General features: G+C 46.5%; 1 protein-coding gene across 1 annotated transcript in view; it reads left to right on the plus strand.

The window, feature by feature from the left end:
* LOC121002357 (flocculation protein FLO11-like) overlaps positions 1 to 26,114 on the plus strand; it is a 93,887-nt gene that overhangs the window by 42,824 nt on the left and 24,949 nt on the right. Inside the window, exon 3 of the mRNA XM_040433822.1 lies at positions 1,756 to 1,907. Coding sequence (XP_040289756.1) covers positions 1,756 to 1,907 — 152 coding nt within the window. The remainder of the gene's footprint in view (positions 1 to 1,755; positions 1,908 to 26,114) is intronic.

Below are 26,114 nucleotides of genomic sequence, written 5' to 3' on the forward strand. Positions count from 1 at the left end.
TGGACCCCCTTTTGCCTTCAGAACTGCCTTAATTCTACGTGGCATTGATTCCACAAGGTGCTGATAGCATTCTTTAGAAATGTTGGCCCATATTGATAGGATAGCATCTTGCAGTTGATGGAGATTTGAGGGATGCACATCCAGGGCACGAAGCTCCCGTTCCACCACATCCCAAAGATGCTCTATTGGGTTGAGATCTGGTGACTGTGGGGGCCATTTTAGTACAGTGAACTCATTGTCATGTTCAAGAAACCAATTTGAAATGATTGGAGCTTTGTGACATGGTGCATTATCCTGCTGGAAGTAGCCATCAGAGGATGGATACATGTTCTCATTCTGTTTACGCCAAATTCGGACTTTACCATTTGAATGTCTCAACAGAAATCGAGACTCATCAGACCAGGCAACATTTTTCCAGTCTTCAACAGTCCAATTTTGGTGAGCTCGTGCAAATTGAAGCCTCTTTTTCCTATTTGTAGTGGAGATGAGTGGTACCCGGTGGGGTCTTCTGCTGTTGTAGCCCATCCGCCTCAAGGTTGTGCGTGTTGTGGCTTCACAAATGCTTTGCTGCAGACCTCGGTTGTAACGAGTGGTTATTTCAGTCAACGTTGCTCTTCCATCAGCTTGAATCAGTCGGCCCATTCTCCTCTGACCTCTAGCATCCACAAGGCATTTTCGCCCACAGGACTGCCGCATACTGGATGTTTTTCCCTTTTCACACCATTCTTTGTAAACCCTAGAAATGGTTGTGCGTGAAAATCCCAGTAACTGAGCAGATTGTGAAATACTCAGATCGGCCCGTCTGGCACCAACAACCATGCCACGCTCAAAATTGCTTAAATCACCTTTCTTTCCCATTCTGACATTCAGTTTGGAGTTCAGGAGATTGTCTTGACCAGGACCACCCCCCTAAATGCATTGAAGCAACTGCCATGTGATTGGTTGACTAGATAATTGCATTAATGAGAAATAGAACAGGTGTTCCTAATAATTCTTTAGGTGAGTGTATATGGAGTTACTATGCAAGTCTATAGGAATGACTAAACAGCTTTTCCAGACATAAACATGTCTGCAGACATAAACATCTAAGATAAACGTCTAAATGCAGTTCAACTAAATGAAACAGTATAAGTGCACACAACAGCAGAAATCACAGCGCACGTTAACCCTTCAACGTGCAATAAAGTAGGGAGTTGATGGCTTTGTGTAGTAGCAATAAGGGCAAATTTCCACAAGCGTCCATAGTTCCCTTGCTCCAGTGCACGACGCATGGACCATGTTTCCCGGACGGATCACGGTTGTGTGAATCACCCCTAGGAAAGATATAAAATAAGACGAGAATAAGGAAGGGGCCCAAGTGAGACACAGGGCTTCAGATTTGCTGGGGTAGCAGTGTGTCCAGGCTGCCGGTCAGTGAACTGAACAGCAGGCGATTAGGGGGCATTCCTAAGAGGGATCAGTGGGAATTTCAAGGGTTAAACAGGATCACATAGAGTCTTTACAATGCAGAACTATGAAGGGGCTAAATAGCTGAGAGGTGTCAGATCGGCAGTTGGCAGTGAAAGGGTTAAACAGCTGCAGGGGAAAAATTTGGGGGACACAAAAAAATGGTGGACGATGCCAGTGACAACGCAATTGTTTGCCATTTCTATGTGAAATCCAAGGAGGAAGCAGAGAAATCGGAGGAGCGCTGGATCTTGTGCTGCTTCCTGGTCTCGTTTTATATGTCCTTTATTCTTTGTCTATTGTATGAAGTTGTGTCATCCGAGGGTCACACCCAGACACAGATCTCCGGGAGGCTGCACATGGCAGGAGCTGCGGACACGCTTCCATCCCGTCTATCGCAGGATCTGCCACCAGCGCCATGTTGCTCTACATGCCGCCATTCCTGGCCCTGCTGCTCTGCGGTGAGTATAGCTGCTTCTCTGTCTGTTTTCCCTCCGGCACATGCTGCGTGCTCTGCCACGACCCTGGGGGCGCCCGGCGTAGAAAGTTATGCGGCAGCCCTTATGCCACCAGTATGTGGGTTCACATTCAGAAAAAGATTCCCTTTTCTTAGCCAAAATGGTGCAAAGTTTACCAGATGAGCGCCAAATCTAAGGTGGATAATGCTTCCAAGAAAGAGCAGCAGAATCTGATTTCACTTGGGATGTGACTAGAGCAGAACATATCAAAGATCAACTTGAAAATAACCAAAAGGTAAGAACAAGGAGATCGGACAAATAACAATTCCCTTTCTGACCAGAATCCCTTCCTCCTCAGCTGGGCGTGGGCTGCTCTACGAGCTCCTGTACCGGCAGTGTATGGAGCTCCTGTGCCGGCAGTGTATGGAGCTCCTGTGCCGGCAGTGTGTGGAGCTCCTGTGCCGGCAGTGTGTGGAGCTCCTGTGCCGGCAGTGTATGGAGCTCCTGTACCGGCAGTGTATGGAGCTCCTGTGCCGGCAGTGTATGGAGCTCCTGTGCCGGCAGTGTATGGAGCTCCTGTGCCGGCAGTGTATGGAGCTCCTGTGCCGGCAGTGTATGGAGCTCCTGTGCCGGCAGTGTGTGGAGCTCCTGTGCCGGCAGTGTGTGGAGCTCCTGTGCCGGCAGTGTATGGAGCTCCTGTACCGGCAGTGTATGGAGCTCCTGTACCGGCAGTGTATGGAGCTCCTGTGCCGGCAGTGTATGGAGCTCCTGTGCCGGCAGTGTATGGAGCTCCTGTGCCGGCAGTGTATGGAGCTCCTGTGCCGGCAGTGTGTGGAGCTCCTGTGCCGGCAGTGTGTGGAGCTCCTGTGCCGGCAGTGTATGGAGCTCCTGTACCGGCAGTGTATGGAGCTCCTGTGCCGGCAGTGTATGGAGCTCCTGTGCCGGCAGTGTATGGAGCTCCTGTGCCGGCAGTGTATGGAGCTCCTGTACCGGCAGTGTATGGAGCTCCTGTGCCGGCAGTGTATGGAGCTCCTGTGACGGCAGTGTATGGAGCTCCTGTGCCGGCAGTGTGTGGAGCTCCTGTGCCGGCAGTGTATGGAGCTGCTGGGAATCACCTGCTGGCTTTCTGCAGAGGAATGAGATCAGTCCTGGGATAATAGGGGTTATAGTTGCAGTAACATGTGGAGTCTTATTGGTGCAGTGCTTTATATGAACACAATAGAAAAGTACAATAAACAAGAGCTGAATACATATAATCAGTACAACGTGTGCACGCTCACTACATATAATCAGTACAACGTGTGCACGCTCACTACATATAATCAGTACAACGTGTGCACACTCACTACATATAATCAGTACAACGTGTGCACACTCACTACATATAATCAGTACAACGTGTGCACACTCACTACATATAATCAGTACAACGTGTGCACACTCACTACATATAATCAGTACAATGTGTGCACGCTCACTACATATAATCAGTACAACGTGTGCACGCTCACTACATATAATCAGTACAACGTGTGCACACTCACTACATATAATCAGTACAACGTGTGCACGCTCACTACATATAATCAGTACAACGTGTGCACGCTCACTACATATAATCAGTACAACGTGTGCACGCTCACTACATATAATCAGTACAACGTGTGCACGCTCACTACATATAAATCAGTACAACGTGTGCACGCTCACTACATATAATCAGTACAACGTGTGCACACTCACTACATATAATCAGTACAACGTGTGCACGCTCACTACATATAATCAGTACAACGTGTGCACGCTCACTACATATAATCAGTACAACGTGTGCACGCTCACTACATATAATCAGTACAACGTGTGCACACTCACTACATATAATCAGTACAACGTGTGCACGCTCACTACATATAATCAGTAAATCGTGTGCATGCTCACTACATATAATCAGTACAACGTGTGCACACTCACTACATATAATCAGTACAACGTGTGCACGCTCACTACATATAATCCGTAAATCGTGTGCATGCTTACTACATATAATCAGTACAATGTGTGCACGCTCACTACATATAATCAGTACAACGTGTGCACACTTACTACATATAATCAGTACAACGTGTGCATGCTCACTACATATAATCAGTACAACGTGTGCACACTCACTACATATAATCAGTACAACGTGTGCACACTCACTACATATAATCAGTACAACGTGTGCACACTTACTACATATAATCAGTACAATGTGTGCACACTCACTACATATAATCAGTACAACGTGTGCACGCTCACTACATATAATCAGTACAACGCGTGCACACTCACTACATATAATCAGTACAACGTGTGCACGCTCACTACATATAATCAGTACAACGCGTGCACACTCACTACATATAATCAGTACAACGTGTGCGCGCTCACTACATATAATCAGTACAACGTGTGCACACTCACTACATATAATCAGTACAACGTGTGCATGCTCACTACATATAATCAGTACAACGTGTGCACGCTCACTACATATAATCAGTACAACGTGTGCACGCTCACTACATATAATCAGTACAACGTGTGCACACTCACTACATATAATCAGTACAACGTGTGCACACTCACTACATATAATCAGTACAACGTGTGCACACTCACTACATGTAATCAGTACAACGTGTGCACACTCACTACATATAATCAGTACAACGTGTGCACACTCACTACATATAATCAGTACAACGTGTGCACGCTCACTACATATAATCAGTACAACGCGTGCACACTCACTACATATAATCAGTACAACGTGTGCACGCTCACTACATATAATCAGTACAACGTGTGCACACTCACTACATATAATCAGTACAACGTGTGCACGCTCACTACATATAATCAGTACAACGCGTGCACACTCACTACATGTAATCAGTACAACGTGTGCACGCTCACTACATATAATCAGTACAACGCGTGCACACTCACTACATATAATCAGTACAACGTGTGCACACTCACTACATATAAATCGTGTAAATCGTGTAAATCGTGTGCACGCTCACTACATATAATGAGTACAATGTGTGCACACTCACTACATATAAATCGTGTAAATCGTGTGCACGCTCACTACATATAATCAGTACAATGTGTGCACGCTCACTACATATAATCAGTACAACGTGTGCACACTTACTACATATAATCAGTACAACGTGTGCATGCTCACTACATATAATCAGTACAACGTGTGCACACTCACTACATATAATCAGTACAACGTGTGCACACTCACTACATATAATCAGTACAACGTGTGCACACTTACTACATATAATCAGTACAATGTGTGCACACTCACTACATATAATCAGTACAACGTGTGCACGCTCACTACATATAATCAGTACAACGCGTGCACACTCACTACATATAATCAGTACAACGTGTGCACGCTCACTACATATAATCAGTACAACGCGTGCACACTCACTACATATAATCAGTACAACGTGTGCACGCTCACTACATATAATCAGTACAACGCGTGCACACTCACTACATATAATCAGTACAACGTGTGCACGCTCACTACATATAATCAGTAAAACGCGTGCACACTCACTACATATAATCAGTACAACGTGTGCACGCTCACTACATATAATCAGTACAACGTGTGCACACTCACTACATATAATCAGTACAACGTGTGCACACTCACTACATATAATCAGTACAACGTGTGCACACTCACTACATGTAATCAGTACAACGTGTGCACACTCACTACATATAATCAGTACAACGTGTGCACACTCACTACATATAATCAGTACAACGTGTGCACGCTCACTACATATAATCAGTACACGCTCAACTACATATAATCAGTACAATGTGTGCACACTCACTACATATAATCAGTACAACGCGTGCACACTCACTACATATAATGAAAGCGACGGAATGGGGCGCAGCCATAATGTAGTGCGAATTGACTTGGGGGGAAGACCGTAGGACAGTAAGGGGTTAATGTTGTGGGGTAGGGGTGGGCCTAAGGAAGGAAGGGGAGGACGTGCAGTTTGGCGGGCAGTATATGTAGGCTGGAGGAGGGGCGTCAGTCAGTGGCTGGCATAGTGAAGCGCGTTTGCAGGGCCAAGATGTCGTCGCTGGAAGAGCTAATGGAGGCGGTTAGGGCGGCTGTACAGGTACATGGTGCGGCCCGTTTACAAGCGACCATGCAGTCGGTCCTGAACCCCCCGTCTGCGACCGGTGAGGCGGTGCGTTCCGGACGGGCTAGGCGCTCTGTTCCCCCTGAGCGCCTGAGCCCTGAGACGACTCCGAGACTGCGTCGGCGAATGCGGAGCCCCATTAGCAACCCTCCGCTGCAGCCTGCGATGCCGGTGGCTGATTCGGCTCGCAGACGCAGCGGGAGGACGGCGAGGAGAGATGGCAGGCCAGCGGGAGAGGGACGGTCTGGTGCGGGTCCCGTCTCCCGGCCGACGAGAGGAAGAAGGCAGGCGCGTGCGGCTGTCTCCCCGCGAGAGGCGGTGCAGGGGAGACGAGCCGGGTCTGAATTACCTGCAGGCGGCGGCGGTGTTGCTGCGGCCGGGTCGCTCCACGGCCTGGGCCTCTTGGATGTCGGTGTGAGGAGTTGCCCTGCGTCGCGGTCAGTCTCTGCTGATCGGCGACGTCATCAGGGAGGGCCTGAGGTGCAGAGCGATGATGCTGGGAGAGGAAGCGCGTCGCGACCCCTGGTGGTGGGTCGGCGACATGGCGCCTTCTCAGGAGATGCGGTAGAGGATGAGCCCCCGGAACGGCTGCATGGGACCGCGGCTCACAGTGCCGGTGCTGTGGAGCCAGCTTCACTGGGAGTCGCCGTGATGAGAGGTGTGCGGCCAGGAGTGAGGGCCTCTTCTTCACAAGGGGCTGCGGACGTTGGCCCTTTGCAACAGGAGTCAGAGGAGGAGTCGTTCCAGTTGGAGGAAGGCGAGGTGGATCCTGGAGAAGAGTCTGCGGCTGGTGGTATGGACGACGCTGGGCCATCTGGAGGTGACGTCTCGTGCGTGGTATCAGAAGGGAGGTCTGCGGCTGCCGGGGACACCGCCCGGGGACGGCCAGGTGAGAGAGCGGCGTGTCAAATGCATGTTGGGGGGGTCGGGAATTCAGGGTTGCATAGTGGGGGGGGTTCTGAAGCTTTGGTGAGGGATGTATTATCGGGTATGCTTGCTTTGTTATCACGGTTGGGCCCGGGTGCAGTGGGGAATCCGGCGGCTGTGTGGTCCCCTGCGGCTGATTTGGCGGTGGTTCCGGGGGCGGCGCAGGGTTTACTGAGTGAGAGTGGGGGTGCGGTGGCCGGTGGCCAGGCCTGTGGTTCTGGGCGGGTAGCTGGGGAGAAAGGTGATGTGGTTGACGGTGTTAGGTTGGCGGATTCAGCAAAGGGTGAGATTTACGTATGTTTTGAGGGGCCGCTGGGGGCTCATTTGAAGCCGGAGGTCAGGGAGAAGATATGGAAGGATGAATATGTGGAGATCTTCTCTATGCTCCCTTTGGAGAAATTTAATTTGGATAGGGGTAAACTGGATGAGAGCAAGAAGGAGGAGGAAGAAAGGAGGAGGTTTAGGTTGATTCCGCGTACTTTTCAGAATTGGTTGCAGGCTTTTGCAATTTTGGCCAGCGTCATTGGGGAAAAGACGCCAGAGCACTGCTCGGCTCTTTTCTGCTATATGGATGCTATTGGGGAGGCTCATCGGACGTATGGGGGTGTGGCTTGGCTTAGGTACGACGAGCAGTTCCGGCAGCGGAAGGCGGTCAGGCCTAGCATTCGTTGGGACCATAAGGATATTGGTCTGTGGATGCGTTTGATGGCAGCACCTCGGGGTGGAGGGTCTCAGCCCTTTCGTGGAGCGGCCGGGGGTGCCTCGGCTGCGGAGTCTCAGGTTGGGGGAAAAAAGGGTTATTGCTGGCAATTCAATGAAGGACATTGCCGGTTCTTGTCCGACTGCAGGTTTAAGCATGAGTGCTCCGGTTGCGGAGGTTCCCATAGCTTGTCCAGGTGTTTCCGGAGGGGGAAAGGTAAGGGATCCGAGGTTATGCAAAAGAGGGGTGACACCGGTGAGGGTGGAAGAGATGGAGCCGTATTTAAGGATGTACCCAAATAGGGAGGCGGCTCGGTTGTTGTTGAAGGGGTTTACCGCGGGGTTTGTTATCCCGTGTAGTTTGGTGGAGAAGCGGGTTGCTTCCCGGAATTTGATTTCAGCTTTGCGCTACCCTGATGTGGTGAGGGATAAAATTGTGAAGGAGGTTGCGGCTGGCAGAGTTGTAGGCCCCTTTTCAGAGTGTCCTTTGCCGGAGTTATGGGTATCCCCATTGGGTTTGGTTCCTAAGAAGGAGCCCAATAAGTTCAGGCTCATTCATCATTTGTCCTATCCGCTTGGTGGATCGGTGAATGATGGGATAGCGGACGAGTTATGTTCAGTGTCATACACGTCTTTTGATGAGGCAGTGCGGTGGGTGCGGCGTTTCGGGCAGGGCGCCCTGCTTGCTAAGACTGATATTGAGGCTGCTTTTCGGTTGTTGCCCATTCACCCTGACAGTTTGCATTTGTTAGGTTTTAAGTGGGATGGTTGTTTTTATGTTGATTGTTGTTTACCGATGGGGTGCGCGATCTCGTGCTCCTTGTTTGAGTCGTTTAGTTGTTTTTTAGAATGGGTGGTGAAACAGGAGGCGGGATGGAGCTCGGTTTTGCACTACCTGGATGATTTTTTGTTTCTGGGTCCGGCTGGATCTAGGGTGTGCGCAGTGCTGCTGCATACGATGGAGAGGGTTGCGGCGCGTTTCGGAATTCCGTTGGCGGCGGATAAGACGGAAGGCCCTGCCACGGTCATTAAGTTCTTAGGTATTGAGATTGACAGTTTGGCTATGGAGTGTCGTTTGCCTGAGGATAAGGTGCGTGATCTCTTGCAGGAGGTCGGGGTTTTGAGGAAGGCTAGGAAGGTGCAACTTAAGCGGGTTCAATCAGTTTTGGGAAAATTGAATTTTGCTTGTCGCATCTTGCCAATGGGGCGGGTTTTTTGCCGTCGCTTGGCGTTAGCCACTGCGGGCATTACTGCGCCTTTTCATTATTTACGGTTGCCAGGGGCTGTGAAGGATGATTTGGCGGTATGGGAGAATTTTTTGTTGGATTATAATGGTAGGTCGGTGTGGATGGAAGCGGTGGTTAGCAATGTGGATTTGGAGTTGTTTTCGGATGCGTCTGGTTCTTGTGGTTATGGTGTATTTTGTAAGGGACAATGGAGTGCAGGTGGTTGGCCGGCGGAATGGAGGCAGGCTGGCTTACTTTCAAACTTGGTGTTGTTGGAACTTTTTCCTATTGTCTTGGCCACTGAGTTGTGGGGGGACTGGCTGAGGAATCGGCGGGTGCGTTTTTACTGCGATAACATGGGAGTTGTGCAAGCAATTAATAGTCAGTCGGCTAATTCACCGCCTGTGTTGAATTTGCTGAGGTACTTTGTGCTGAGGGGTTTGCGATTGAATGCTTGTTTTGTGGCGGAGCATGTCCCAGGAGTGGATAACTCATTGGCTGATTCCCTTTCTCGTTTTCAGTGGGAGCGTTTCCGCGGCTTGGCGCCGGGTGCCGAAATTCGGGGGTTGCCCTGTCCTCAGTGGCTCTGGAGCGTGGCCTTGGGGTGTCAGCGGGCCTGATTAGGCGGTCACTTAGTAACGGTACGTGGGCTGCTTATTCTTCGGTGTGGTCTTTGTGGGAGGAATTGATTGAGCAAGTTGGGGGTTGTAGCTCGCTGGAGGAATTTCGAACGTTATTGGTTTTCTGGTTAGGAACGTTTTATGCGGCAGGTTTATCTTTTTCAGTGGCGTCAAAGAGGTTAGCGGCTGTCGCCTTTTGGTTGCGGTTGCGAGGTATGGCCGATGTGTCTAAGTGTTTTATGGTACGGCAGGCTTTGAAGGGATACCGCCGTTGCGGGGTACGGAGGGACACTCGCAGGCCGGTTTCATTTGCGGTGTTGCAGAAGTTATGGTCAGAGGCGGGATCGGTGTGTATGTCGGCATATGAAGTGTGCTTGTTTAGGGCGGCTTTTTCTCTGGCATTTTTTGGAGCGTTTCGCATCTCAGAGTTGGTGGCAGCGAGTCGCACGAGCACTGGGGGTTTGTTATGGGAAGATGTTGGTTTGGTGGATGGTGTTTTGCGGTGTTGCATTCGCAGGTCTAAGACGGACCAGGAGGGTAAAGGGGTTGTTTTATGGCTGAGGCCGTTGGTAGGGTCTGTGCTTTGTCCTGTGCGTTGTATGGAGGATTTCTTTTAGGTGCGGCCGAGTGGGAAGGGGACGTTGTTGATTCACCAGGATGGGTCGCGGTTGTCTCGTTTCCAATTTGTCGCTGTTTTCAGGAAGTGCTTGGTGGCTGCTGGTTTGCCCGCTATGGAGTACGCTTCTCACTCTTTTCGGATAGGTGCCGCGACAGAGGCGGCTAGGTGGGGCCTAGGTGAGGAGGTCATTCGGCGTATAGGACGTTGGGAGTCGGATTGTTTCCGGTCATATATCCGGCCCCATTTGCTGTGAATGGCTAGTGAGGGTTCTGAGGTGGGGAAGTTGTTAAAGTACCTGACAATCTTGGGTGTGTTTTAACTGTGTTTGTTTTGTTGCAGGGTCGGCTCCTTGTTTGACTTGGATTTTTGGGCACTCGTATGTTCATTGGGGGGCCTTGCGAGCGGACGTCAGGCGGAACGGACGCCAGTTGGGTTTTTCGGCGGAGGACATGCGGATTAGGTGGATTGGTTTGCGGGGGCTTCTTTGGGGGAGAGTCTTGCCGGAGATCTATTTGAATGTACAGTTGGATCGGCCGCCGGACGTGTTGGTTCTTCATGTCGGCGGGAATGATTTGGGGGTACGTCGGTCCCGGGATGTGATCCGGGATATTAAGTTGGATGTGTTGCGTTTGCTGGCGGATTTTCCTGAGATTTTGCTGGTTTGGTCGGAGGTGGTGGCGAGAAGTAGTTGGAGGTTCGCCAGGTCGGTTGAGCGGATCAATAAGGCGCGGGCGAAATTGAACAAGGAGGTGGGGCGCTTTGTTCGCAGGCAAGGTGGTATAGTGGTGCGCCATCGGGAATTGGAGGCGGCATCGCCTCAGTTCTTGAGAGCGGATGGTGTGCACCTTAATGATGTCGGTATTGACATGTGGGCTTTGAGCATTCAGGAGGGTTTGGAGACGGCCCTGAGGGTTTGGCGGGACGCCCACAGGTGAGGTGTCACCGGTGGTCTTCTCGTGGCTGATTGTTAGGGGATCCTGGGGGAGCGATTCAATGGTTAAGAGATGCGGGACATGTTGGAGCCTGCATCTCATGTGGTTTCTGAATGCCGAGGATGGGGGCTCCTGTCTGGGCTAAAAGGCCTACAGGAGGAGATACTTGGTTACTTCAAGCAGTTGGTGCTCTTGGGTCGGTGAGTGCGGCCGAGGGTAAGCTTGAAGTACAAGGTGAGACGGTTAAGGAAGATGGCGCTGGTTTGGGTTGCCCTCCAGGATCCTTTTTGTTACGGTGCAGTGGGTCATAACATTGAAGGTTGTGTTAATGTGTCGGTTGTTATTATTATTGTCATTATTGTTGTGATTATTTATTATTATTATATGTGAATAATAAAGTTCGGCCATCACGGTCAATTTCTCCAATCAAGTCGGTGTCGGTGTGGTTTATTGAAGAGCAGGTTAGTGGTACGGACGGAGGAGATTCTTCCATCCTATTAAGTCATCAGTACAACGTGTGCACGCTCACTACATATAATCAGTACAACGCGTGCACACTCACTACATATAATCAGTACAACGTGTGCGCGCTCACTACATATAATCAGTACAACGTGTGCACACTCACTACATATAATCAGTACAACGTGTGCATGCTCACTACATATAATCAGTACAACGTGTGCACGCTCACTACATATAATCAGTACAACGTGTGCACGCTCACTACATATAATCAGTACAACGTGTGCACACTCACTACATATAATCAGTACAACGTGTGCACACTCACTACATATAATCAGTACAACGTGTGCACACTCACTACATGTAATCAGTACAACGTGTGCACACTCACTACATATAATCAGTACAACGTGTGCACACTCACTACATATAATCAGTACAACGTGTGCACGCTCACTACATATAATCAGTACAACGCGTGCACACTCACTACATATAATCAGTACAACGTGTGCACGCTCACTACATCTAATCAGTACAACGTGTGCACACTCACTACATATAATCAGTACAACGTGTGCACGCTCACTACATATAATCAGTACAACGCGTGCACACTCACTACATGTAATCAGTACAACGTGTGCACGCTCACTACATATAATGAGTACAATGTGTGCATGCTCACTACATATAATCAGTACAACGTGTGCACACTCACTACATATAATCAGTACAACGTGTGCACGCTCACTACATATAATCCGTAAATCGTGTGCATGCTTACTACATATAATCAGTACAATGTGTGCACGCTCACTACATATAATCAGTACAACGTGTGCACACTTACTACATATAATCAGTACAACGTGTGCATGCTCACTACATATAATCAGTACAACGTGTGCACACTCACTACATATAATCAGTACAACGTGTGCACACTCACTACATATAATCAGTACAACGTGTGCACACTTACTACATATAATCAGTACAATGTGTGCACACTCACTACATATAATCAGTACAACGTGTGCACGCTCACTACATATAATCAGTACAACGCGTGCACACTCACTACATATAATCAGTACAACGTGTGCACGCTCACTACATATAATCAGTACAACGCGTGCACGCTCACTACATATAATCAGTACAACGTGTGCGCGCTCACTACATATAATCAGTACAACGTGTGCACACTCACTACATATAATCAGTACAACGTGTGCATGCTCACTACATATAATCAGTACAACGTGTGCACGCTCACTACATATAATCAGTACAACGTGTGCACGCTCACTACATATAATCAGTACAACGTGTGCACACTCACTACATATAATCAGTACAACGTGTGCACACTCACTACATATAATCAGTACAACGTGTGCACACTCACTACATGTAATCAGTACAACGTGTGCACACTCACTACATATAATCAGTACAACGTGTGCACACTCACTACATATAATCAGTACAACGTGTGCACGCTCACTACATATAATCAGTACAACGCGTGCACACTCACTACATATAATCAGTACAACGTGTGCACGCTCACTACATATAATCAGTACAACGTGTGCACACTCACTACATATAATCAGTACAACGTGTGCACGCTCACTACATATAATCAGTACAACGCGTGCACACTCACTACATGTAATCAGTACAACGTGTGCACGCTCACTACATATAATGAGTACAATGTGTGCACACTCACTACATATAATCAGTACAACGTGTGCACGCTCACTACATATAATCAGTACAACGTGTGCACACTCACTACATATAATCAGTACAACGTGTGCACACTCACTACATATAATCAGTACAACGTGTGCACGCTCACTACATATAATCAGTACAACGTGTGCACACTCACTACATATAATCAGTACAACGTGTGCACACTCACTACATATAATCAGTACAACGTGTGCACACTCACTACATATAATCAGTACAACGCGTGCACACTTACTACATATAATCAGTACAACGTGTGCACACTCACTACATATAATCAGTACAACGTGTGCACACTCACTACATATAATCAGTACAACGTGTGCACACTCACTACATATAATCAGTACAACGCGTGCACACTCACTACATATAATCAGTACAACGTGTGCACGCTCACTACATATAATCAGTACAACGCGTGCACACTCACTACATATAATCAGTACAACGTGTGCATGTTCACTACATATAATCAGTACAACGTGTGCACACTCACTACATATAATCAGTACAACGTGTGCACACTCACTACATATAATCAGTACAACGTGTGCACACTCACTACATATAATCAGTACAACGTGTGCACACTCACTACATGTAATCAGTACAACGTGTGCACGCTCACTACATATAATCAGTACAACGTGTGCATGTTCACTACATATAATCAGTACAACGTGTGCACACTCACTACATATAATCAGTACAACATGTGCACACTCACTACATATAATCAGTACAACGTGTGCACGCTCACTACATATAATCAGTACAACGTGTGCACACTCACTACATATAATCAGTACAACGTGTGCACACTCACTACATATAATCAGTACAACGTGTGCACACTCACTACATATAATCAGTACAACGCGTGCACACTTACTACATATAATCAGTACAACGTGTGCACACTCACTACATATAATCAGTACAACGTGTGCACACTCACTACATATAATCAGTACAACGTGTGCACACTCACTACATATAATCAGTACAACGCGTGCACACTCACTACATATAATCAGTACAACGTGTGCACGCTCACTACATATAATCAGTACAACGCGTGCACACTCACTACATATAATCAGTACAACGTGTGCATGTTCACTACATATAATCAGTACAACGTGTGCACACTCACTACATATAATCAGTACAACGTGTGCACACTCACTACATATAATCAGTACAACGTGTGCACACTCACTACATATAATCAGTACAACGTGTGCACACTCACTACATGTAATCAGTACAACGTGTGCACGCTCACTACATATAATCAGTACAACGTGTGCATGTTCACTACATATAATCAGTACAACGTGTGCACACTCACTACATATAATCAGTACAACATGTGCACACTCACTACATATAATCAGTACAACGTGTGCACGCTCACTACATATAATCAGTACAACGTGTGCACGCTCACTACATATAATCAGTACAACGTGTGCACGCTCACTACATATAATCAGTAAATCGTGTGCACGCTCACTACATATAATCAGTACAACGTGTGCACACTTACTACATATAATCAGTACAACGTGTGCACGCTCACTACATATAATCAGTACAACGTGTGCACACTCACTACATATAATCAGTACAACGTGTGCACGCTCACTACATATAATCAGTAAATCGTGTGCATGCTCACTACATATAATCAGTACAACGTGTGCACACTCACTACATATAATCAGTACAACGTGTGCACGCTCACTACATATAATCCGTAAATCGTGTGCATGCTTACTACATATAATCAGTACAATGTGTGCACGCTCACTACATATAATCAGTACAACGTGTGCACACTTACTACATATAATCAGTACAACGTGTGCATGCTCACTACATATAATCAGTACAACGTGTGCACGCTCACTACATATAATCAGTACAACGTGTGCACACTCACTACATATAATCAGTACAACGTGTGAACACTTACTACATATAATCAGTACAATGTGTGCACGCTCACTACATATAATCAGTACAACGTGTGCACGCTCACTACATATAATCAGTACAATGTGTGCACACTCACTACATATAATCAGTACAACGTGTGCACGCTCACTACATATAATCAGTACAACGTGTGCACGCTCACTACATATAATCAGTACAACGTGTGCACGCTCACTACATATAATCAGTAAATCGTGTGCACGCTCACTACATATAATCAGTACAACGTGTGCACACTTACTACATATAATCAGTACAACGTGTGCACGCTCACTACATATAATCAGTAAATCGTGTGCATGCTCACTACATATAATCAGTACAACGTGTGCACACTCACTACATATAATCAGTACAACGTGTGCACGCTCACTACATATAATCCGTAAATCGTGTGCATGCTTACTACATATAATCAGTACAATGTGTGCACGCTCACTACATATAATCAGTACAACGTGTGCACACTTACTACATATAATCAGTACAACGTGTGCATGCTCACTACATATAATCAGTACAACGTGTGCACGCTCACTACATATAATCAGTACAACGTGTGCACACTCACTACATATAATCAGTACAACGTGTGAACACTTACTACATATAATCAGTACAATGTGTGCACGCTCACTACATATAATCAGTACAACGTGTGCACGCTCACTACATATAATCAGTACAATGTGTGCATGCTCACTACATATAATCAGTACAATGTGTGCATGCTGACTACATATAATCAGTACAACGTGTGCACACTCACTACATATAATCAGTACAACGTGTGCACACTCACTACATATAATCAGTACAACGTGTGCACACTCACTACATATAATCAGTACAACGTGTGCACACTCACTACATGTAATCAGTACAACGTGTGCACGCTCACTACATATAATCAGTACAACGTGTGCATGTTCACTACATATAATCAGTACAACGTGTGCACACTCACTACATATAATCAGTACAACATGTGCACACTCACTACATATAATCAGTACAACGTGTGCACGCTCACTACATATAATCAGTACAACGTGTGCACACTCACTACATATAATCAGTACAACGTGTGCACGCTCACTACATATAATCAGTACAACGTGTGCACGCTCACTACATATAATCAGTACAACGTGTGCACGCTCACTACATATAATCAGTAAATCGTGTGCACGCTCACTACATATAATCAGTACAACGTGTGCACACTTACTACATATAATCAGTACAACGTGTGCACGCTCACTACATATAATCAGTACAACGTGTGCACACTCACTACATATAATCAGTACAACGTGTGCACGCTCACTACATATAATCAGTAAATCGTGTGCATGCTCACTACATATAATCAGTACAACGTGTGCACACTCACTACATATAATCAGTACAACGTGTGCACGCTCACTACATATAATCCGTAAATCGTGTGCATGCTTACTACATATAATCAGTACAATGTGTGCACGCTCACTACATATAATCAGTACAACGTGTGCACACTTACTACATATAATCAGTACAACGTGTGCATGCTCACTACATATAATCAGTACAACGTGTGCACGCTCACTACATATAATCAGTACAACGTGTGCACACTCACTACATATAATCAGTACAACGTGTGAACACTTACTACATATAATCAGTACAATGTGTGCACGCTCACTACATATAATCAGTACAACGTGTGCACGCTCACTACATATAATCAGTACAATGTGTGCACACTCACTACATATAATCAGTACAACGTGTGCACGCTCACTACATATAATCAGTACAACGTGTGCACGCTCACTACATATAATCAGTACAACGTGTGCACGCTCACTACATATAATCAGTAAATCGTGTGCACGCTCACTACATATAATCAGTACAACGTGTGCACACTTACTACATATAATCAGTACAACGTGTGCACGCTCACTACATATAATCAGTACAACGTGTGCACACTCACTACATATAATCAGTACAACGTGTGCACGCTCACTACATATAATCAGTAAATCGTGTGCATGCTCACTACATATAATCAGTACAACGTGTGCACACTCACTACATATAATCAGTACAACGTGTGCACGCTCACTACATATAATCCGTAAATCGTGTGCATGCTTACTACATATAATCAGTACAATGTGTGCACGCTCACTACATATAATCAGTACAACGTGTGCACACTTACTACATATAATCAGTACAACGTGTGCATGCTCACTACATATAATCAGTACAACGTGTGCACGCTCACTACATATAATCAGTACAACGTGTGCACACTCACTACATATAATCAGTACAACGTGTGAACACTTACTACATATAATCAGTACAATGTGTGCACGCTCACTACATATAATCAGTACAACGTGTGCACGCTCACTACATATAATCAGTACAATGTGTGCATGCTCACTACATATAATCAGTACAATGTGTGCATGCTGACTACATATAATCAGTACAACGTGTGCACACTCACTACATATAATCAGTACAACGTGTGCATGCGATGAGCCGGACCGCAGGGGATACACGGGAGGTGACAGTGGGCTAATGGGGGTAGTAGTTGGTTGTAGTCACGGTTAGCAGAGCCTCCCTGGGTCAGCAGGGAGTTAATTCCGGTGCATAAAGGTTTTGCACAAGATAGCAAAAAGGAAAAATGGGCTTGGTTCTTCTTCTTTACTTTACGGGGACAAAATGGGCGGTGATCTCACATTTGGGGGAATGAAGTCTATGACATATTCCTGAGACAAAGTCCATCCCTGATTTGGGGTATAAATAATTTGTAACCCAATAGGTTAAAGTGCAAAAGTTTCTGATTTAAGAGGCTGTGCGTTGCATAGGATAAGGCACAGAAACATCTCTTTCTGGGTACAGCTGAATGTTGCATAAAACCATTTTATTCAAAGTCCCAGACAACCTGAGAAGGGGGTAAAAAGGGAATAAAAAGGCATAAAAACTCAAGGTGCAACTGGGAATTTTTCTGAATAGTGGAGTCCATAATAGAGTCTTTAGAAGGAGGAACTGCCACCAAAACAACAAACATCAGAGTCCATTTTGCAACAGTGTCTTGCTCCATTTTAATATTGGCCAACCGGCCTACTTAGGGATATGGATCTGGACTGGAGGGGACATCAGTGTCCAGGGGAGATCCCGATTCCCACTCATCTGGGGAAGAACCTTCAGGTACTCCTTCTGGCAGGCGCTTAACAGATGCAAAAGGCAGACCCAGTTTCTTTCTGACCTCATCAAAAATGGAGGGTTCCTTTGTTCCCTTGATGACAATGGGCTCTAGTCCACCAACGGGTTTTTCGGCAATAAGGTGCTCTGTTTCAACAAGAGCTGGTACGACTGTAACTGTGGGTCTTTGGTTGGTAACAGGAACGATCTCTGTAGGAGGATGAATAAATGGCCTCAGTACAGGAGGTTGGACAGGAATCTCCTGGCAGTGTGGCAGAGTAAGCTGCTGCAGGAGATGTGCATAGTCTTCACTTGTAAATGCGGATTTCAGCTTGGCCCTTGGACGCTTCTGCTTAGGTTTGGAGGGAAAAACTGGTGGCATTGGCAGGTTGCCACAAAATATTAGTGCCTGCAAAGCCAGTAGCATACTGGTTCCGGCTTGGTAAAGAACGGGGTGAGTATCTCGCATCAGGCCTCACAGAGGTGGCAGGGGGTTCTGGTTCTAGCTCCTCTTCAACCTCTGGATCCTCAGCAGGTTCCCAGGCTTCGGGATCTTTTATATTTCCCTGATTACAGGGCTGTCCCGGGCGAATCACTGCTGTGGCATAGGGGCCACGTGTGACCTCTACGGGGGTGAATTCTATAGTCTCATTGGCATACAGGCCTTGTAGCCAACTGGGGAGCTATTTACATAATAGTCTCTGTTAGTTTCCAAATCGTGTATGAAGCCAAATCCGTGTTCTTTGCAGAATGAGAGAACCCGGCCCAGCCTTCTCACGGGGCTGGGAAATTGTCCACGGGCTTCTCCAACATTTTGCAAGTAATAGCCTCATCGTATCGCTTACATTTATGCGTTCTGGATAGTCGTGCCATTTTAATTTCGGCCAACAGTTTTGACCAGAGCTCTGTATGGGAAACAGCTGGCCACATAAGATCACATGCAACCGGGTCCGAATCGGACCTTTTCGGCTACATCGGGTGCAATACCCTGTTCAGGGGTGCTCTGACCTGCAGTGATAATCGGTCTGGATGGTGGGTCCACACCATTCTCCCTCCAATGGCGGTCCAAAAGGTCCTGGATGCGAGCCTCCAATGCACGGGTCGTCATCTGCGCAGTAGAGTGGGCACTCCCCGCTCCCTTGGGTACAGCTCCCGGTGCTAGCTCTTCTTCAGCCGTGCGGTCTCTTTCCATGGTGTCCCAGTTCTCAGTGTGCGCTGCGTCTACTGACGTGTTCAGCGTGCACGCGTACGTCACGCTCTTCTGATGAGCAACCCTCCCCCTGGGTCCGCTTTGCATAGGGGAGGTGCCGGCTCTTGGGCAGTACAACATTGGAGGTAGGCACATTATTAATTACTTTGCATAAAGGGGTGGCACAATAGATTTTCCCGCTCTGAACGGGGTGTAGCTCAAAGTAATGGCGAAGCAAATTAATCAAGAGGCCTCCGGCTGCCATTTTAGGTTTAAGAGCTACAGTCTATTCACTGACAGCAAACAGTGATAGTGACACAGCAACATGCAGTTTTTCCACTTTAAACACAGTGATTCAATAGTAGGGATCCTGTATAGTATGCCCATGCCATTTGTAATCCACAGTATTAAAGCACATGCATGGTAAATGAGTGGGGCTTATTAGCATAAGGTGCAGAGGATTTTGTATCCTGTTCGTGACGCCAATTCATGCAACGAGACGGACCGCATGGGATACAATTGAGGTGACTGTGGGCCGATGGGGGTAGTAGTTGGTTGTACTCACGGTAGCAGAGCCTCCCTGGGTCGGCAGTGCAGTGGATGGGAAGACAGCACTAAATCCACCGGGGAACTCTCTATTGCAGGGAACACCAGCCAGATGGAAGTTGAGGTGCCCTTGATGGTGTATGTGTTTAAGGTGCCTTGGTGGCTGGGCCTCTGTGTTTGTGACGCCAGCACCATAAGGTGCAAATGTTGAGTGTAGTAGTAGAAATTATAAAGGGGTCGGTTGTAATCAAACAGTTGAACATTTACTGAATCAATTGTCTTCAGGTAGTCAGTACAGATACAGTTCATTTGTATGGCATGAGTGATGACTCAGAAATAGGTTCAGTATTATTCCTTTTATTAGGTTTAGGCAATTGTCAGTTAGGGAGTTTTCTAGTACTTTAGCTTTACAGGCGAAGAATAATTAGTTTTACTTTAAGACCACTTTCCATAGCACTCAGGTACTAAATATACTGTTTTCTACTTATCTTGAGCTATCCAATAAGGGCGTTTCTCCCTCGTGGCAGGCAAACTCTCTGTGACATTATTTGCAGGATGCTCTCCTGAACTATTCAGGTTCACTATATCCCGGAAGGCTTCTAGTGAATAAGGATAATTATGGCCTTCAATCATCCAGTCGTGTCCAGGAACTTGGAAAGTTACTCTTGGTCACTTGTGCTTGTGAAGTCCATAGGCAGGACTCAGCTCTAACCTTCACTAGGCTGTAGACTTACTGTCCAGTGCTAAGCTGCTGTAACTACTCTTATTTTGTCCTCTCCAGGATTGATCAGGTCCCAGAGGAAAGAAATTGCAGCTACATAGTGGATAAGGCCTGTTTCTCTCCTCCATACACTTGCTTTCCTAGGAATCACTACAATCTGAACTAACTGAATTCACTTCCTGTTCTTAACACACCCCAAGCTATATAAATGAGTGTCGCCAGCACCACCTAGGGGCGAATGGGTGTAATGACATTGCCAGTCTCATAATAGGAATTACCATACATTGCAAATACATTAAATAAATAGGCAGATGTTTAAAGTGTCCCTTTTACACACATATGTGGGGCGCTGCATGCACACTCACTACATATAATCAGTAAAGCCTCATTCACACGTCAGTGTTTTGGTCTGTGATTTTTATCAGTGATTTTGAGCCAAAAGAAGGACTGGAGCCTCCACAGACATAAGGTATAAGGGAAAGATCTGCACCTGTTCTGTGTATAGAGCCGCACCTGGTTTTGGATCAAAATCACTGATGGAAATCACTGACCGAACACTGACGTGTAAATGAGGCATAATACATGTGCATGCTCACTACTAGATATGAGCGAATCGAAGCTGACGAAGTGGAATTCGATCCGAATTTTAGGAAAAATTCAATTTCCTCGCAATTCATGGTGACGAATCACATTTTTTCCTAAAATGGCTGCTGCACGTGTGAGGACATGGAGAAAGGACCTCTGGGAAGGCAGGATCACCCACAATGCCATGCATGCAGCCAATCATCAGCCAGCCAGCCCTGTGATGTCACAGCCCTATAAATAGCCTCAGCCATCTTAGATTCTGACATTTTCCAGTGTAGTTAGTGCACGGAGAGACGTCAGCAGGCGCTAGGGACAGTGCTAGGAAAGACTTCATTGTGCTAAAAAAAGCTATTTACAAGTGCAGGGAAAGGATAGGGAGGAATCATTCCACAGTATTTATGTTGAACAGGGTTCAGTAGGGGAGGTTACAGCCTGGGTGATAGGAACAATCCTATTATACCTTGCTGCACTGACTGCGGATCCAAATTGCCATTATACAGCTCTGTAATTCCAGCAAACCGTTCTTGTTATTGGGGTGCAAGTGCTGTGTGATACGGCTATTAACAGGGGTTATTACAAGGAAATATTTCTATGTCTTATTTGCCCTTGTGCGGTGCAGTTATACAGTTGCAAGAAAAAGTATGTGAACCCTTTGGAATGATATGGATTTCTGCACAAATTGGTCATAAAATGTGATCTGATCTTCATCTAAGTCACAACAATAGACAATCACAGTCTGCTTAAACTAATAACACACAAAGAATTAAATGTTACCATGTTTTTATTGAACACACCATGTAAACACTCACAGTGTAGGTGGAAAAAGTATGTGAACCCCTAGACTAATGACATCTCCAAGAGCTAATTGGAGTGAGGTGTCAGCCAACTGGAGTCCAATCAATGAGATGAGATTGGAGGTGTTGGTTACAGCTGCCCTGCCCTATAAAAAACACACACCAGTTCTGGGTTTGCTTTTCACAAGAAGCATTGCCTGATGTGAATGATGCCTCGCACAAAAGAGCTCTCAGAAGACCTACGATTAAGAATTGATGACTTGCATAAAGCTGGAAAGGGTTATAAAAGTATCTCAAAAGCCTTGCTGTTCATCAGTCCACGGTAAGACAAATTGTCTATAAATGGAGAAAGTTCAGCACTTCTGCTACTCTCCCTAGGAGTGGCCGTCCTGTAAAGATGACTGCAAGAGCACAGCGCAGACTGCTCAATGAGGTGAAGAAGAATCCTAGAGTGTCAGCTAAAGACTTACAAAAGTCTCTGGCATATGCTAACATCCCTGTTAGCGAATCTACGATATGTAAAACACTAAACAAGAATGGATTTTATGGGAGGATACCACAGAGGAAGCCACTGCTGTCCAAAAAAAACATTGCTGCACGTTTACAGTTTGCACAAGAGCACCTGGATGTTCCACAGCAGTACTGGCAAAATATTCTGTGGACAGATGAAACCAAAGTTGAGTTGTTTGGAAGAAACACACAACACTATGTGTGGAGAAAAAGAGGCACAGCACACCAACATCAAAACCTCATCCCAACTGTGAAGTATGGTGGGGGGGGCATCATGGTTTGGGGCTGCTTTGCTGCGTCAGGGCCTGGACTGATTGCTATCATCAAAGGAAAAATGAATTCCCAAGTTTATCAAGACATTTTGCAGGAGAACTTAAGGCCATCTGTCCACCAGCTGAAGCTCAACAGAAGATGGGTGTTGCAACAGGACAACGACCCAAAACATAGAAGTAAATCAACAACAGAATAACTTAAACAGAAGAAAATATGCCTTCTGGAGTGGCCCAGTCAGAGTCCTGACCTCAACCCGATTAAGATGCTGTGGCATGACCTCAAGAAAGCGATTCACACCAGACATCCCAAAAATATTGCTGAACTGAAACAGTTCTGTAAAGAGGAATGGTCAAGAATTACTCCTGACCGTTGTGCACGTCTGATCTGCAACTACAGGAAACGTTTGGTTGAAGTTATTGCTGCCAAAAGAGGTTCAACCAGTTATGAAATCCAAGGGTTCACATACTTTTTCCACCCGCACTATGAATGTTTACATGGTGTGTTCAATAAAAACATGGTAACATTTAATTCTTTGTGTGTTATAAGTTTAAGCAGACTGTGATTGTCCATTGTTGTGACTTAGATGAAGATCAGATCACATTTTATGACCAATTTGTGCAGAAATCCATATCATTCCAAAGGGTTCACATACTTTTTCTTGCAACTGTATGTTCTAAAACATTTTTTGGCTTGTATTAGTGGGAAAAAAGGGCTTATTAGCCGTTGTGTGGTGAAGTGCTAAAATTACACCCCTTTTTGTTTTGTATTAGTGGCAAAAGTAAAATATATTTGCCGCTCAGTGGTGCAGTTATCTGTTCTAAAGCCTTTTGTGGCGTGTATTAGTAGAAAAATAAAAAATATATTTGCCACTCAGCGGTGCAGTTATCTGTTGTAAAGCCTTTTGTGGCGTGTATTAGTGGAAAAAGAAAAAATATATTTGCCGTTCAGTGGTGCAGTTTTCTGATCTAAAGCCTTTTGTGGCGTGTATTAGTAGAAAAAGAAAAAATATATTTGCAGCTCAGCGGTGCAATTATATGTCCTAAAGCCCTTTTTTGTGTGTGTTAGTGGCAAAAGAAAACTATTTATGTCCGTTCAGCGGTGCAGTTATATGCTCTAAAGCCCTTTTTTGCATGTATTAGTGGCAAAAGAAAAATATATTTGCTGTTCAGTGGTGCAGTTATATGTTTTAAAGCTCTTTTTTTCATGTATTAGGCCTCCTGCACACGAACATATTTTTTTGCGGTCCGCAAAAACGGGTCCCGTTTTTCCGTGATCCGTGACCGTTTTTTCGTCCGTGGGTCTTCCTTGATTTTTGGAGGATCCACGGACATGAAAAAAAAATCGTTTTGGTGTCCGCCTGGCCGTGCGGAGCTAAACGGATCCGTCCTGAATTACAATGCAAGTCAATGGGGACGGATCCGTTTGACGTTGACACAATATGGTGCCATTTCAAACGGATCCGTCCCCCATTGACTTTCAATGTAAAGTCTGGAGTCCCTTTTATACCATCGGATCGGAGTTTTCTCCAATCCGATGGTATATTTTAACTTGAAGCGTCCCCATCACCATGGGAACGCCTCTATGTTAGAATATACTGTCGGATATGAGTTAGATCGTGAAACCTCATTTCCGACAGTATATTCTAACACAGAGGCGTTCCCATGGTGACGGGGACGCTTCTAGTTAGAATATACTACAAACTGTGTACATGACTGCCCCCTGCTGCCTAGCAACATCCGATCTCTTACAGGGGGCCGTGATCAGCACAATTAACCCCTCAGGTGCCGCACCTGAAGGGGTTAATTGTACTATCATATCCCCCTGTAAGAGATCAGGGCTGCCAGGCAGCAGGGGGCAGACCCCCCCCTCCCCAGTTTGAATATCATTGGTGGCCAGTGCGGCCCCCCCCCTTCCTACCTCTATTGTAATAATTCGTTGGTGGCACAGTGTGCGCCCCCCCCTTCCTCCCTCTATTGTAATAATTAGTTGGTGGCACAGTGTGCGCCCCCCCCCCTTCCTCCCTCTATTGTAATAATTCGTTGGTGGCACAGTGTGCGCCCCCCCCCTTCCTCCCTCTATTGTAATAAATCGTTGGTGGCACAGTGTGCGCCCCCCATCGGCCCCCCCTCCCTCTATAGCATTAACAACATTGGTGGCCAGTGTGCGGCCTCCCATCTCCCCCCCCCCCCGATCATTGGTGGCAGCGGGTTACTAGAAATAGTACAATAGTAAAAGATTCATACTTACCTGGGAGCTGCGATGTCTGCGTCCAGCCGGGAGCTCCTCCTACTGGTAAGTGACAGTTCATTTAGCAATGCGCCGCACAGACCTGTCACTTACCAGTAGGTGGAGCTCCCGGCCGGACACGAACATCGCAGCAGCAGGTAAGTATGAATCTTCTACTATTGTACTATTGCTAAGTAACCATGGCAACCAGGACTGTAGTAGCGTCCTGGTTGCCATGGTTACCGATCGGAGCCCCAGCGATTAAACTGGGACTCCGATCGGAACTCCGCTGCCACCAATGATGGGGGGGGGGATGGGAGGCCGCACACTGGCCACCAATGTTGATAATGCTATAGAGGGAGGGGGGGCCGATGGGGGGCGCACACTGTGCCACCAACGAATTATTACAATAGAGGGAGGGAGGGGGGGCGCGCACACTGTGCCACAAACGAATAATTACAATAGAGGGAGGGGGGGGCCGCACTGGCCACCAACCTATTATTACAATAGATGGGGGGGGGCCGCACTGGCCACCAATGATATTCAAACTGGGGAGGGGGGGAGGGTCTGCCCCCTGCTGCCTGGCAGCCCTGATCTCTTACAGGGGGATATGATAGTACAATTAACCC

The sequence above is a fragment of the Bufo bufo genome, chromosome 5 (assembly GCF_905171765.1).
Source record: "Bufo bufo chromosome 5, aBufBuf1.1, whole genome shotgun sequence".
NCBI lineage: Eukaryota > Metazoa > Chordata > Amphibia > Anura > Bufonidae > Bufo > Bufo bufo.